Genomic DNA, 13,673 nt, shown 5'->3' on the forward strand with positions numbered 1-13,673 from the left:
CCCGAGATCATGACCTGAGCCAAAGGCAGAGGCTTAACCCACTGAGCCACCCAGGCGCCCCAACGTGTGGGTCCTTTAGAAAGGCATGTTTTACACCATGGCCCCGTGGATATGCTTCCCAGTGTCCCCTGAGCCCTGGACGAGGACAGAAATGTGACAGCACCAGAGCAGACAGCTTCCTTTGCTGCTTGTCCCCACCGGGGACCGGTGGCTTCGTGGCTTCAGGGCAGGCAGAAGGGACCGGCTCCTCTTCCTCAGGTGAAAGCTGGGCTTGACTCCACCTTCCACGGCCTCGGCTGGGCCTTTCCCGACACCTTCCCGAGGGACTGTGGTCCAGAGTAAACGGCCCGGACACCAGGGAGTGATGGGCACGGCCACTGTGAGGCAGGTGTCCTCCCCGAGGGCTCCTCCTGCCCTCTTAAAAGGCACAGCTTTTTTCCAGCTGCTGCTGGGGGAACACAGAACTTTTGGGAACCAGGTTCACATGATGGTCACTGCTGTCTTCCAGGACCTCCTTCCTTGTCTGGATGGGGAGACGGGAGCTCCTCAACTGGGACTGTGTGGGAGCTGGCCTGGCCATGGGAGCCCCAGGAGAGGGGCCCTAAGGGCGCCCAGGCCCCGGAGGAAGGCCTTCTGGAGGCCGCCGCCCTGGAGCAGGAACAAAGGAGGGGGCAGCATGGCACCAGAGTGAAGACTAAGAACAGAGCTGTCCCGGGGGCTAGAGAACACAAATGCCCCGAGCGACCGTCCCCTCCTCTCGTCTGTGGTGAAGAGGACCTTCCATTTAGGTTTGGTCCCACCCCACACCCAGACTCTCCTCTGTTTTCAGATAGTGTGTATTGGCTTCCTCTGGTCACGCCTAGCTAAACAAGTCGAAATTTTCCTTGGGAGGGAGGCTGTTTAGAGCAGGCCCTTTGACAAGCAACCCCAGCGCCAACACCATCACTCGGTGGCTCGGTCGTCCGGGTAACGACGAGGTAGGAGAGGAACGCCGGGGTCGGGTGGGGGCGGGCTCGGGGCAAGGGGAGCAGGCCTGGCATGGGAGTGGGCCCGTGAAATGCTTCGTTTCAACTGAACAGAATGTACGCTGAACCCCAAAGTCAAGTCATCAAAAGGGGAAGTGCCAAAGGAGATCTAGCTGGGAAGCGGGAGGCCAGAAATCCGGGAGAGCTCGAGCCCCAGCACTCTGCTGAGGAAAAGCGATTGGGCCTTCGAGGCGGCCTCCAGGGAGGCTGCGTCCACCTGTCTGTGCTAGGAGCTCTGCCACGGGCGAACACAAGTGTCCCCAACGTGGGAGAGTTTCTACAGGGAACAAATGGGAACAAGGGACAATCCCATCATGATCTGGAGAGGGACGAGGTCTGGGGACAAGCAGAGCTCGACAAGAGACCCTCAAGCAGGGTGGAGGCAGTGGCCGTTCACAGACAGCACTGGTGCTGTGGGTACCAGTGTGTCTGAGGCGCTGCGGGTGACGCGGAGCTTGAGGAACAAGAGGGACGCGCTCGCCCTGCCGAGCTCAGCCCTACTCTGGCAACACTGGATCCAGGGGTGAGAAAAAAGGACTCTTTGCTCAGGCGCATCTGAGCAGGACCAACTAACCAACAGAAGCAGATGGAAGAGACCAAAGCAGGAATTGCGGGGGGGGGGGGCGGGCAGAAGGGGGGGGCTACCAACTGAGACCAGGCCAGCTAGACCGCTAGGGACTGCCGTCTTCTGAGAGATACAGTCCCCCAAGGGCCCATCTGACTGGGACAGATTTGGTGGTAGTCAAGCCAGGACTAACCAGGGCCTGGCCCTTGAGCTAAGCCGAGAGGCCAACAACAGGTCTCCCCCCGTCCTCGGGGAGTGGGAGTGGACCTGGAATCATGGCTTCTCTACCCATCCAGCGCCTGGCCCCGGCAAACAGTGTGCCTGGCTGTAGCCAGGAGCCTTTCTGGAGAACTCAAACCATGCTTCTGTATACTCGTAGAAAAGAGAGAAGCTGGGGGCCTGTACCCGTCCCGCCCCCACACTTGGCCAGGGTTCCCTCTCCAGACCAGCTCGGAGCCACCTTTGTGACATCACATGACAGATAAAGAGGGCGATGACCCGGGCACCCGGTTGCCCCACTACGCAATTCTAGAATTTTGTGAACAGTATATATTGGGCATCCTGTCTTGGCTGGAGGCATTTCTGACTCAAGAGTCTAGCAAGACGGCCTCAGGGTGAAAATGCTCTTGATCTAGACTAGCTCCATGGCTAGTCAGAGTAACGACGACATATACCAAGTCATGCTGGCTCCTCCCGGTGATGGGGAGTCGGCAGGAGAGGTCCCGTCGAGTTCCTCCCTGCACCTCAATTTGGATTCCCAGAATTTGGAGAGGCGCGAGGGTCCAGCCGTGAGCCGAGATCCAGGCCCTCAAGACAACCCACCGCCACCGGCCCCAAACCGCGGTGCCTACAACGTGGGAGAAAACATTTTCGGGCTCTCCTTCCCAAGAAGGCTCTGGAGGATCGTGGAGGACACCACCTTCACGTCCGTGTGCTGGAATGACGACGGCGACACTGTGATCATCGATGAAGACCTTTTCCAGAGGGAGATTCTCCACCGCAGGGGCCCAGAGAGAATCTTTGAAACTGACAGCTTGAAGGGGTTCATCCGCCTAATGAACCTGTACGGGTTCAGCAAAATACGCCCAAACAACCCTTCGGTTCATGCCCCAGGGAACAGGAAAATGATGGTAAAGTAGAAAGTTCTTGGTTTCCCATGTTTTCTGTCCTGACACTTTCCTAGTAGACCCAGATGAACAATCTCATGAAAGGGTTTCATTTCTTATTAATATTTCAATTAATGTATTTCTCTATGCCTAAACAGAGGCCAGGGAACGTCACACAGGTATGTGAACACCTTAACCTATGCATTCTGGGTCGTTCGTGAGCTCAGGGTCTAGGGCATAGTGAAGCTCACAGGCAGCTGCTTTTCTCCCTAGTAGAACTGGACCATTAAGACTGCCCTGGGCTGGGTGAGGGCAGGGAGTAGCTGTGGTGGTGGTGGGGGGGGGGGGGTAGATGGGGGGGGGGGGGGGGGGGGCAGTGGCGGCAGCGATGGTGGTGGTGGTGGGGACAGTGGTGGTGGTGGGGGTAGAAGGGGCGAGAGTGGTGGTGGCAGTGGTGGGGGCGGTGGTTGCGGCGATGCTCGCGGTGGTCGGGGTGGGGCCAGTGATGGCAGTAGGGACAGCCGTGGCCGTGGTGGTGGTGGCGACGGCGGGGGCAGCAGGGGACACGGCTCTTTCCTTCCAGAAATGTCTAAAATGATGAATCTCATTTCAGCTCTACCGCAACTCCAGCTTTCAGCGAGACAGGCCAGGGCTGCTGGAGAATATTCAGAGAAAAAGTAATCTGAGAACTGTCACCGGGTGGCCAGGGAGCGGCACAACACCGTCAAAGAGAAAGAAGCCCGTGGTACCTACAAGACGGTCCCCACGAATCCATCACAAGGAATCCACCAAGGAGGACAAGGCAGCCCCCAAAGAAGGCCCAAATGTTCCGGGACCCAGTGGCACCGGGTCCTTTACCTTCTCTGGTATCTGGTCCCTGAGCAGTGCGGCGGGGTATGACACGGAGAATCCTGCCTCCGGGGAGCAGGGCGGCCCGTGTGGGGAGGGCACCTCCAGGAATGACACAGTTGCGCCCCCCACTACCACCGGAAGGGAGGGCGCAGGGGAGCTGCCCACCGCCCCCGCACCCTACCCAGATTACGGGTCAGTGATGTCGCTGTACAACACCTGCTATTCCATCCTGCTGGCTGCCCTTTCAGTCATGTCCCCAGACGAGGTCCCCAGTGAGAACGAGAACGAGGAGGAGGAGGGCTCCTCAGATTACAGGTGTGCCCTCTGTGAACATTTCAAGGACAATCCAGGTCCTTAAGCTCACAGGCCACTGGTGACAAGTAAAAATCACTACTGTATAACCGTGAATCTGTTTTTGGCTTTAATAAAGAAAAGCAAAACTCGGCAGGAGTAAATAAACAATCAAACGACAACGGCGAGTCTGTGTTCTTTTCAACTTGTGATACTACACACGCCTCATCGGATCACCCTGGGGAGGCTAGGAATCCTGGCCCGGGACAGGTTTTGGTGCCGGTGGGTCCCCTTTTCTCTGAAGCAGCAGCACTATCACACACACAGCCCAGGAGCTGGCCACGAGTGTTGAGGAAGGCCCAGGAAGATCTGGCCCAGAGCCTTGCAGGCCGGTCAGGAGAAGACAGCAGGCCACACCCCTGACCTTGGTGGTGTCCCCTTACAGCATTCATGTAGTTTGAAACAGGAGGGCCTTTCCTCATGGGTCCCCTCGTGATGCCGGCAAGTTTCTGATCAGCAGCCGAGCGCGAGTGCCAGAGGCCTTCCAAAGAGGCCCACCTCAGAGCAGGGACAAGGGATGCCGTTAGGCTAGCTCAGAAGAGACAGACCTTTCCAGTCAATGGCCGGAGGGGGGCAAGGGTGGCCCGGCATCCCCAGAGAGAACACCTACTAGAAACTCTGCAGGGAACACAAAAAGCAACAACAAAAGGTTCGCCACAAAAGAACCACCACCACTCAATCACTTTCCCATCAGGGCTGTATTTAGGGTCCGCTTGCACACGACGTAGCCGTGCCATGTGCGGAACACGCATACTTCCTGGGCCAAGGGTCGCTTTTTACAACAGAGCAACAGTCATCTGAGAGGACAGGCGGGTGCTTTGTTTCTCAGTCCGATGTCCTTGTCACCGTGAAGGGGGCCGACGTGGCTGGCCACTCCTGGGCCTGCCTTCCACAACAGTCCCTGGATGCTGTTCAAGCCCTCGCTGACTTTTGACCAGAAACGAGAAGGGGGGAGCCACTAACTAGTTCTCTTAAAACCGATTTCTTGGTACAATCCAAATTAGTTGAGGTGCAAAGGCCTTTATGGCACCTTGCCCTTTCTCCTGAAGGTCAGGGTCCTTGAGGCTGTCGAGGAGCCCAGAGGGGCAGCTCCCAAAGGAAAGTCCGGCTGAGCTGTCCCCGCACGGGAGTGCGGAGATCGGGGTCCACGAACAGCACGCAGCCATAGCGGCCTCCGCAGCGGGGCCAAGCCAGACCACGCTGCTGTCGCCGACTGACGCTCAGCTCCCGGGGCAGGACGCAGCGCTCCTCCCTAAGCCTGCCCTCTCCTCAGGCCTCCCGCCCCGAGGGGATCAGGTGCTCTGGGATGTCTACCTGGAAGATGTCCTTTCCGCCTTTCCTGGGGATGGGCTCCAGCAACCACCTGGGGTTCGAAAGCACAGTGAGGTACTTCTGCTTCAGGCTGCTCAGGACAGCTTGCTTTTCCAGTTCCACGACCTCCTCCGGAGCTAAGTCTTCTGGGCACAGCAAAGTTTCCCCAACGTCAATAAGCCCTATGCGCAAAGAGAAGCACACGGTGGTTTTTCCTCCCGAAACCGAGGCCCCCCTGTTGCAGAACACAGCTATCGATCGCTCCAAGCACCAGAGACTAAGGGAGTCTCACCGAGGGGACACGGGATATGCTGGGCCCCTCTGATGGAGCATTTGCAACATGGCCAGACTCTGTTCAGGGAATTCTGGGTGAGGCCGAGGGAGGGAGAGAAAGGAAGTGGAGGGCCTTGTCCTCAATGACCACACCCAACTATCGGGCAGGTCCCTGCCCAACCTGCTTAGGGCAGCAGGCAGAGATCAGAAGGGCTCCCGACGCCAGGAGGAAGAGTCCGTCAGGTCCCCAAGCACTTCGGCAGGTGGCAGGTGCAGCCGTGGGACCCGACCCCTCCAGGGAACTTATCCAGGATGCAGGGACCATGGGGACGGGGCATTGCCCGCAAAGCCAGGCAACAGCCTGAGTCTGGAGGCTACCCCAAACCGCCTCCCAGGGTCTCTGCCACGTGTATGTGCGTGCACACACAGACAACACGTGCTCGAGCACAAATACAGGGGTGTACACATATACGCCCGCAGGCAAATGCCATGTGGAGTCTGGGAACCTGTCCCTGCCTCCAAGATCAAGAACGGAACCGAGGCCCAGAGTGGATGCAGGCTTCCCCCGAGGTGGTGGGTCCCCGGCGACCCCCCAGCCCCCGAGCCCAGGGTCCCCGGCTGCCCCTCTGAAGGGTGTGTTGCTTAAAGAAACCACGGCCCAGGCACCCAGCAGTTCTAAAGAAAACAAGCCACCCAACCCGGAGCCAGACGCTGGGGGGCAGCCCTCGGAGATGTCCCAGCAGCCTCTGGACTCCGGTCACTTGCCTGCTATCACTCCGCGGCCATACTTCTCCCCTTCCCGAAGCAAGGCCTGAATCTGAGCGGGGCTCATGCCAAGCCTCTCGGCCAGCAGCTTCCTCCAAGCCCCGTCTTCCCAGTCCCTGTGGGCAATGTGGATGGCGATGGTGCGGTTCCGGTGGCCGCTCAGCAGAGGCCGCCAACGCGTCTCCACGGTCTTGACCCCATTTAAGACAAAACCCGCATAAGGCTGCCGGAAGGAGAGGCAGCCGAACTTCATCTCCCTACAGCTCCGGGGCCTCACCTGGCCTGCGGAAACACGGAACCACGCACGTCAACGAGCCTCACGACCGGCGCTCCCCGCTCATGACGCGGGCAAGACCTCTCCCCAGCGTCCCACGGGTCACCCTGAGACCCCGCCCACCTGGTGGGGGAGCAGAGAGCCTTGGCTCCTTCCTTCTACCACTACACGGTCAGCTGACGGGCCCAAAGGAAGGGGCCGGGGCTCACGACGACCTGTCCATCAGACGGAGTCCCTGGCGAGCTCGCGCAGGAGGGCGGAGACGGCTAGACACAGGCAGGGCCAGGACAGCATGTGGTCAGTGCCACCACAGAGGCCACTGAGCCCCAGGAGAGCACACATGGGGAGGCCCCTGGGTTTGCCACACCTGTGTAGCCCTCACCACAAGGACAAAGACTCCCCCCCCCCCGCCCCCCCCCCAGCCCACACAGGCCTCCGCCTCCTGAGGCCTTTGAATCTCCACACGGCAGAGGTCCCCGGGACGCTAGTCTACACTCGCAGCCTCTGCCCCTTCGCCGTGTGCCACCCCCCACGTTCCAGGAACACACGGGCCACCCCAGGCACCAGGGACCCGCCTCGTGCCTGTTCTGTCCTCATCTAAGTCGCGGCCCGACAGCCCGGTGCCCTTAACCACCCCTCCCTCCCTTCTTCTCAGACTGGCACACTGCAGGCTCGCCCGCTCCGTCCCCCTCCGCACGGGCCACTCCCGCTTCGTCTCCACCTTCCAGAGCCAGCAGCCTCAGGTCCCCAACCACCGCCACCCTCAAATCCACTTCCGTTCCCCCTCTGCAAGGGGTTTCACCATCAATGCGTCGTTCCAGTCCCCGACCCAGCAGCTGCCCGGGCTCCCCTTCCTGCCCCGGGCCCTCACATCACCCGGGCGCCGCTCCCCCAACCTCCTCAGAGCCTGACCCCTCTCCATCGTCGCCACGGCCACCATCCTAGTCCAAGTCTCCCCAGGTCCCGCTGCCCTCTCGGGCGGTCTCCCGATCATCCTCGGACTCGCCGTGGGCGCGCAGCACGCTAGCGTCTGCACCGTGGCCAGAGCGGTTCTGGTACAGGAGTGATCCATCCTGTCACTCCCCTGACAGAACCTCCGAGGGGCCGCCTGTCCCATCCAGGACAGATCCACACCTGTCACCCGGGCCTCAAGGCCCCACGTGATCTTCACCCCCACCCCCTGCTATCTGCTCCCTTCTCCCCTCTACTCACCACCCTGCAGCCACCAAGGCCTTCCTTCCATCCGGGGCGCAGGCCCAGAGCATCCCTCCCTCAGGGCCTTTATCCGTCCTTATCGGTTGCATCACGTCCCCGCCCAGCCCAATTCGCAGGTCCGCAGGTCCGAAGCCTCAATCCCCAGTCCCTCAGAACGTAACCTTCCAGTAACCTTCCGTAGAAAGAAAAGGTCTTTACAGACCCTTTGAGTTCAAATGAGCTCAGCTCGGCAGACCCTCACCCAGGATGACTGGTGTCCTTGTAAAAGGGTGAAGTTCAGGGACAGGCATGTGAAGAGGCAGGCAGCGATCCACCAGCTAGGGGAGGCCACAGATGGCCAGGAAACCAACAGAAGCTGCGGGGGAGGGACGGAACATGTGCTCCCCCGGCTCTCGGAAGAGGTGAATATAGCTGACGCCTAGAGCTCAGACTTCCAGCTCCCAGAAACGGGAGACCATTCCTTTCTGCTCTTTAAGCCACCCAGTCTGTGGGAGTCTGCTCCCACCACCGTGGCAAACTAATTCAGAGGTAGGAGTAAGCTCCGTCCCGGACATCTCCGCAGGGCGCACAGTGCTTTCTCCACCCGGGGCACGTCCGGCATGTTCCCCCATGCCTGGACATCGTCATCTGTCATCTTTTGCACTGCCTGTGTGGCCTCCCGTTGTGGGCTGTCCCTCCATCTGCTGACTCTTCCCTTACTGATGGAGACTCCCAGGCTGCTGCGTACTTTCTGCCACTACAGAGGACGTCACAACAGACACTCGCGGGCAGAGGACCTGTTTAGAAGGCGGCCGGGGTCACGGCATGCGCACCTGAGATGCTGATGTACAGGCCGGCAGATCACCCTCCCCAAAGGCTCCCCTGTGTACGCCCCGCCAACCACGGGCAAGGGTTCCACGTCCTCCCTCCTCCACTGCCGGCCCTGAGCATCGTTACCCTGTTCCAGTCCGGCCAACCCGACGGGTGACAGAGGGTCGCCCTGTTCATTGGGTCCGGATCATTCACGAGGGAGGCTGGATGTCCCCCTGTGGCCTGGCCCTTTCTCTTTCTTCTACGAGGGTCGATAACCGGACTGCGGGGTTGCCTCGTGTCTGCCATTCAGTTTCTTGGCCAACCCTTTTGTCATCGGGGCCACAAAACCACAAGGAGGACGGACCAGTGTGGACGGAGCCCCTCGAGGGATGGAACTGTAAGGGTGCCCTCCTGCCCCACCCCGCAGAGTACCTGCTTCGTGGTCTGAGCAGGAAACGCTGTTCCACTCGTCTGGGCTTCGTCACCTGCACAAGGACTGGGGTGGGTGGCGGGGAGAAGACAAAGTCATTAGGTAGAAAAGGACAACGTTGGCGGATGTGCCAGAACAGGTTTTCTGCTCAGCAGCGTTGGGGGACCCCTGGGACTCAGGAGGGCCCCCGGCATGGGAAACACCTCCCTCAAGGTTTGGTTCTGCTCATCACGTTGACGCCCCAGCCAGCAGCAGCAGAGAAGATCCTCTCCTGGAAGCGGATCGTGTCCTTCCAGCCTAGCAGACCCCTTATCCGACAGGAGACAGATGACCCCCCCACCTCCCACTGTCTCAGGGGAAAGATCTGGGGACCCCACAATCCCGTTCCCCTCAATAAAATCCTGAGTCGGCCCCTGCGGGAGGAGTGCCACAGGCAACCAGCTGAACACCGCACAGCTGCACAGCCGGGGGACCTCAGGTAGGTCACAGCCCAGGGCCCAGGGGACGCAGGGAGGGACACAGTGAGGGAGGGCATGCTCCTGCTTCCACGCGCACAGGCCCGTCGCTGCTCCGGGCACTTCGAAGGATGGCGGGCGTTGTGACAGTGGCGGGAGGAGGGGACAGGGAAGGGTGGCCTGGGCAGCTCTGTGCATGCTCCCAGACCCGCCCGCCCCGGCCCGGGAAACCCCAGCCCAGAGGTCCCGTCCCGCGGAGGGCCGAGCAGGCCTCAGCGGCACCGGCTTCCCGGCCCCCTTGCCGGCGGGCGGGCCCGGGCACGGAGGCGCGGGCACCCTCGGCTGGCCCGGCTGCGGCCACTGGGCGGGATCGGCCGCTTCCGAGGGACCCACCGACGCCACCAGCGCCAGGACCACCGGCGCCCACGCGCCGGCGAGACGACGCTGGCCGCGGAGGGAGGACAGAGTGCTCCGCCCGCATCGTGGCTCTCGGGCCATCGCCGCGGCCCCCCTGAGGCCATCGGAGCGGCCCGGCCCCGGGGACCGCGGACAGGCTCGCTCAGGCGCCGGCGGCCCCTCACCTGACAGGCTCGCTCAGGTGCCGGCGCCCCTTCTCTGCGGCGTGTGCGCAGGCTCGAACCCACGTACGCACACGGAGGGGCCGAACAGGCCCGTGCGCAAGCGCGGAGGCCCGCAGCCAAGCCGTTACGTACACACGCACTCACGTGCGCACGCACAGAGCCGCGCCCGCCCCGGCCGCTAGGAGACGGGTTTGGACTCACCGCGCCGCGACTCGCGGGGCACGCTCCCGCTCGGTGGGGAGGTAGGCGCCGACGGCTGGAGCGGAAGCGGAAGTGAGAAAAGAAATGGGGGCGCGGCGAGAAGGGGCGGGGCGGGCGCTCTGGGGACGGGCCCGCGGGGCGGGGCTACGGGAGGCGGGGCTGGGGGAGGGTTTCGGGCGGGCGGCCTGTGGGAAGGAGTTGGGGGAGGAGCTGTGAGGCAGGTTTCGGGGAGTAGCTGGGGCGCCCCTGCAAGAAGAGTGGGCTCCGGCTGTGAGAAAGAGCTGGGGGGGAGCTAGAACTGAGCTTGGGGGGGGGGATTTGGCGGAGGAGGAGCTGTGCGAAGAGTAGGGTGGGCCTGAGGACGGGTAGCCAGCGGAGGTGCCGGGGGGGGCTGGGGAGCGCCGGGGAAGCGGAGGGGGGGGGGGCGGCAGAGGAGAAGCTGGGGGACCACCGGGGATGGAGAGCTGGGGAGTAGCGGGGCGGAGCTGAGTGGAGGAGCTGGAGAGGGGCGGGTGGAGCTGAGGAAAGTGGGAAGGCTGAGCTGGGGTGCAGCGGGATTACGTTGGGGAGGTGGAATTGGACGTGGAGCCTTGGGAGGAGTTGGGGGACCACTGTGGGTGAGGACCTGCGGAGTTGTAGGGCAGGGAGGGGGACCCCGGAAAGGCGAAAGGGGGGAGGAGTGGGGCGTGGCTGGTGGACCGCGCGGAGGAAGAGCTGCGGTCGAGCGGGTGGAGCTGGGAAGGGGCAGGGAGGGACTGGCGGACAGGTTTGTGAAGGAGCGGCCAAAGGGGTCTGGGGATGGGCGAAACCTGCGAGGAGGAGCTGTGGAGGGGCCGGGCGGGGTTCCGGCGGAGCAGAGCGGTGTCGGAGAAAGCTGGGAGGAGGAGTTGGGGACGAGCGGGGCAGGGCTGGTGGGTAGCTTCGAGGAGCAGGCTGGGGCTGGGGAGGGGTAGCGCCAGTTGCGGGATCGCTGGGAGGAGGAGCTGGGGCAGGGCTAGGGTGGAGTGTGGCGGGCCTGGGGACCCCTGACCGCAGGTACTGGGGGAGGAGCTGGGTGGACTGGTGGTATAGCTGGGAGGAGGAGCTGCAGGGGAGCGAGGCGGGGTTGGGGAAATGCTGGGTGGACAGGTGGAAGGCGGAGCCGGGGCGGGCTGGGCGGGACTGGTGGGGTGTTTGGGAGGTAGGGGCGGGGCGGAGCTGGCTGGACTGGTGGAGCGGTTGGGAGGCGTGGCCGGGGCAGAGCAGGTCAGGACTGGTGCGGTGGTTGGGAGGCGTTGCCGGGGCGGTGCTGGGGCAGGACTGGTGGAGCGGTTGGGAGGCGTGGACGGGACGGAGCTGGGCGGGACTGGTGGGGTCGTTGGGGGCAGAGCCGGGTCTGCGCAGATCGGGACTGGTGGGCTGGTTAGGAGGTGGGGCCGGGGCGGGACGGAGCGGGGCGAGACTGGTGGAGCGGTTCAGAGGCGTGGACGGGGCGGAGCAGATCAGGACTGGTGGGGTGGCTGGGAGGCGTGGCCGGGGCGGAGCGGGTCAGGACTGGTGGGTGTGACTGGTGGGCGTGGCCAGGGCGGGGGCGGGGGCGGGGGGGGGGGGGTGGTTGGGGGGCGTAGCCGTGGCGTGCTGGGGAAGGACTGGCTGGCGGAGCGGTTGGGAGGCGGAGCCGGGGTGGTGCTAGCCGGGGCGGAGCTGGCAGAAGTGGGGTGGGGAACCCAGGGAAGGGCTCGGGGGCGGGGCAAGGGCGTCTCAGTGGTGGAGGCCAGGCAGTTCCCTTCTGCCTCAGGGGACTTAGGCGTCTGGGTGGCACCGCCTGGGTAGGCAACAAAGTGGCAGCCCCAGGTTCCTCAGCGACCTCAGGTGACCCTCAGAATGGACCCCGGAGAACACGGAGGCGGGAGAGGACGGCGCCTGTAGGTTGAGTCCTGCACCTGGACTCTGAAGGCCCTGGGCGGGCTCTCCTTCCAAGCCACCCTGGGGTGGTCAGCGGGGTCCTGAGGGACGGTCTTTAGATGAACGTTTTTTGCAGGTGAGAAGAGAAATGCCTCCTCTGTTTCCTGCTGCCCGTCAGACCTGACGTGGCCAGACAAAGCCAACTTCTGTTTCCTGTCCTTTACCTCTCAGTCAGGGGCTGGACATACTTCAGAGTCAGTGAGCTTTGCTCCTGGGGTCCCCTTACCCTCACCCTGCTTCCGCATTTGCTTGGTGACCAAGTTCCTGTCCCTGCCTCCCACATGTCTGATCAGGATAAATTCTCTTCCTGCCCCCACTGCTACCTCCTGAATTCAGGCCTATGGTCTGGGTCTGGTGGCTTTTTCCCGAGTTTCCCCACTGGCCTGGATGCCTCCTGTCTTTCCTTCGCCAGTGGGTCCTCCACTTGCCAGCAGCTGAGATCACATTTTTAGCTGCACATCTGTCCTCATCAACCCCGTACTGAAAACACTGGTGAGACCTCTCCTATTTACACCCCATGACCTCAGGGCCCCGGGAGGGCCTTCCAGTGGCACCAGCTCTCTTGGTCTTTATAGGCCCAGCACTCTGGGTCATTGTGCTGTGGAGTCCCTGTGTCCTGAGCGCACATACTCTACCAAGATTCCCTGCCCCCTGGAATGTCCAACTCCTCTTCCCCTTGGCAACTCCTATCCTCCTTCCAGACATAACTTTAGCATCCCCTATCCAGTGGCACATAAGCATCAGGCACTCTTCTCTGCCAGTTCTGGGAGTATCAGGTATCTTTCTTCCTACCTCCCTGCACTGGCTCTCACCTCGCAGTGCTCTAACTGCTCTCAAGGAGTCTGTGGCCCCCTCAGGGGCACCAAGCTCCTCACAGGCAAGGACTGTGTCTTCCTTATTTCTGTAACCCAGGTGCCCGAGACGTGGTAGTCACACACAGAAGACTGCTTTGTCTTCCAGTGAGCTGCACCTTCTCTTTGTGGAATCTGGAAGAAACAGGAGTGCTCACCCTGAGATGAGGGCCCGAGGGGGTCTTCATGGACTTTAGGCCTCAGGGCTGCAGAAACTGTCTTCTCCAGGCCATGATTCTCTCCCCATAATACATTGTGTGTTCCCTTTAGAAAGTCCTTGCCATTTTCACCCTTGCTTTTTGCAGCACCCATGTCCCCAGGGACACTGTCTCTTCTGAGCCCATGGCACCTGCTCAGGGCAGTGCTCCCTGTCCCTGCGCAGATCTGAGCACTCGCCTTTGCAGTTTCTCATCCTTTTCTCCAGGGCCCTCTGTCCACCAGGTCCCTGGCTGCAGCTGTCCCTTAGGAACTGGCTGCCACTGTTCCTCTCGGTGCTCCTCACTCTCACTCTGCCATCCTCCTTGGCCCAGATGTCCCCCTGCCTAGCCAATCCTCTCTGCTCAGTGCAATCCCTATGCACTGCCTCCCCTTCTCTCCTTCCCTGAATGTCTTGCCCGTTCTTTCATTTGCCAGCAGGTGCAGATTGTGTGGTAGAGAATGCTACCACCTCCCCACCCCATGT

General features: G+C 61.9%; 3 protein-coding genes across 11 annotated transcripts in view; 2 read left to right on the forward strand and 1 right to left on the reverse strand.

Annotated features, from left to right (window-relative positions):
• LOC132007687 (melanoma-associated antigen 10-like) overlaps positions 1-342 on the forward strand; it is a 4,182-nt gene extending 3,840 nt beyond the window's left edge. Inside the window, exon 2 of the mRNA XM_059385935.1 lies at positions 259-342. Within this exon, the coding sequence (XP_059241918.1) occupies positions 259-342 (84 nt within the window). The remainder of the gene's footprint in view (positions 1-258) is intronic.
• A 61-nt stretch (positions 343-403) lies between these two features.
• Positions 404-10,302, reverse strand: LOC132007757 (protein EOLA1). Of its 9 annotated transcripts, none has more exons than XM_059386092.1 (6): positions 9,996-10,190; positions 8,962-9,025; positions 6,646-6,788; positions 6,249-6,530; positions 5,214-5,392; positions 404-445 (listed from the first exon to the last, which is right to left on the reverse strand). In XM_059386092.1, the coding sequence occupies exons 4-6, from the start codon at positions 6,499-6,501 to the stop codon at positions 419-421; spliced, it is 459 nt and encodes a 152-aa protein (XP_059242075.1). In that variant the 5' UTR covers positions 6,502-6,530; positions 6,646-6,788; positions 8,962-9,025; positions 9,996-10,190; the 3' UTR covers positions 404-418. The 9 variants fall into 9 exon arrangements, with proteins under 9 accessions (XP_059242075.1, XP_059242069.1, XP_059242067.1 ...); XM_059386086.1 differs by lacking the exons at positions 404-445; positions 9,996-10,190 and adding exons at positions 532-648; positions 10,197-10,302; XM_059386084.1 differs by lacking the exon at positions 404-445 and adding an exon at positions 532-648.
• HSFX3 (heat shock transcription factor family, X-linked member 3) lies at positions 1,658-3,906 on the forward strand. Its single transcript, XM_059386094.1, has 2 exons — positions 1,658-2,720; positions 3,310-3,906. The coding sequence occupies exons 1-2, from the start codon at positions 2,235-2,237 to the stop codon at positions 3,904-3,906; spliced, it is 1,083 nt and encodes a 360-aa protein (XP_059242077.1). The 5' UTR covers positions 1,658-2,234.
• Positions 10,303-13,673: the final 3,371 nt, after the last annotated feature.

The sequence above is a fragment of the Mustela nigripes genome, chromosome X (genome assembly GCF_022355385.1).
Source record: "Mustela nigripes isolate SB6536 chromosome X, MUSNIG.SB6536, whole genome shotgun sequence".
NCBI lineage: Eukaryota > Metazoa > Chordata > Mammalia > Carnivora > Mustelidae > Mustela > Mustela nigripes.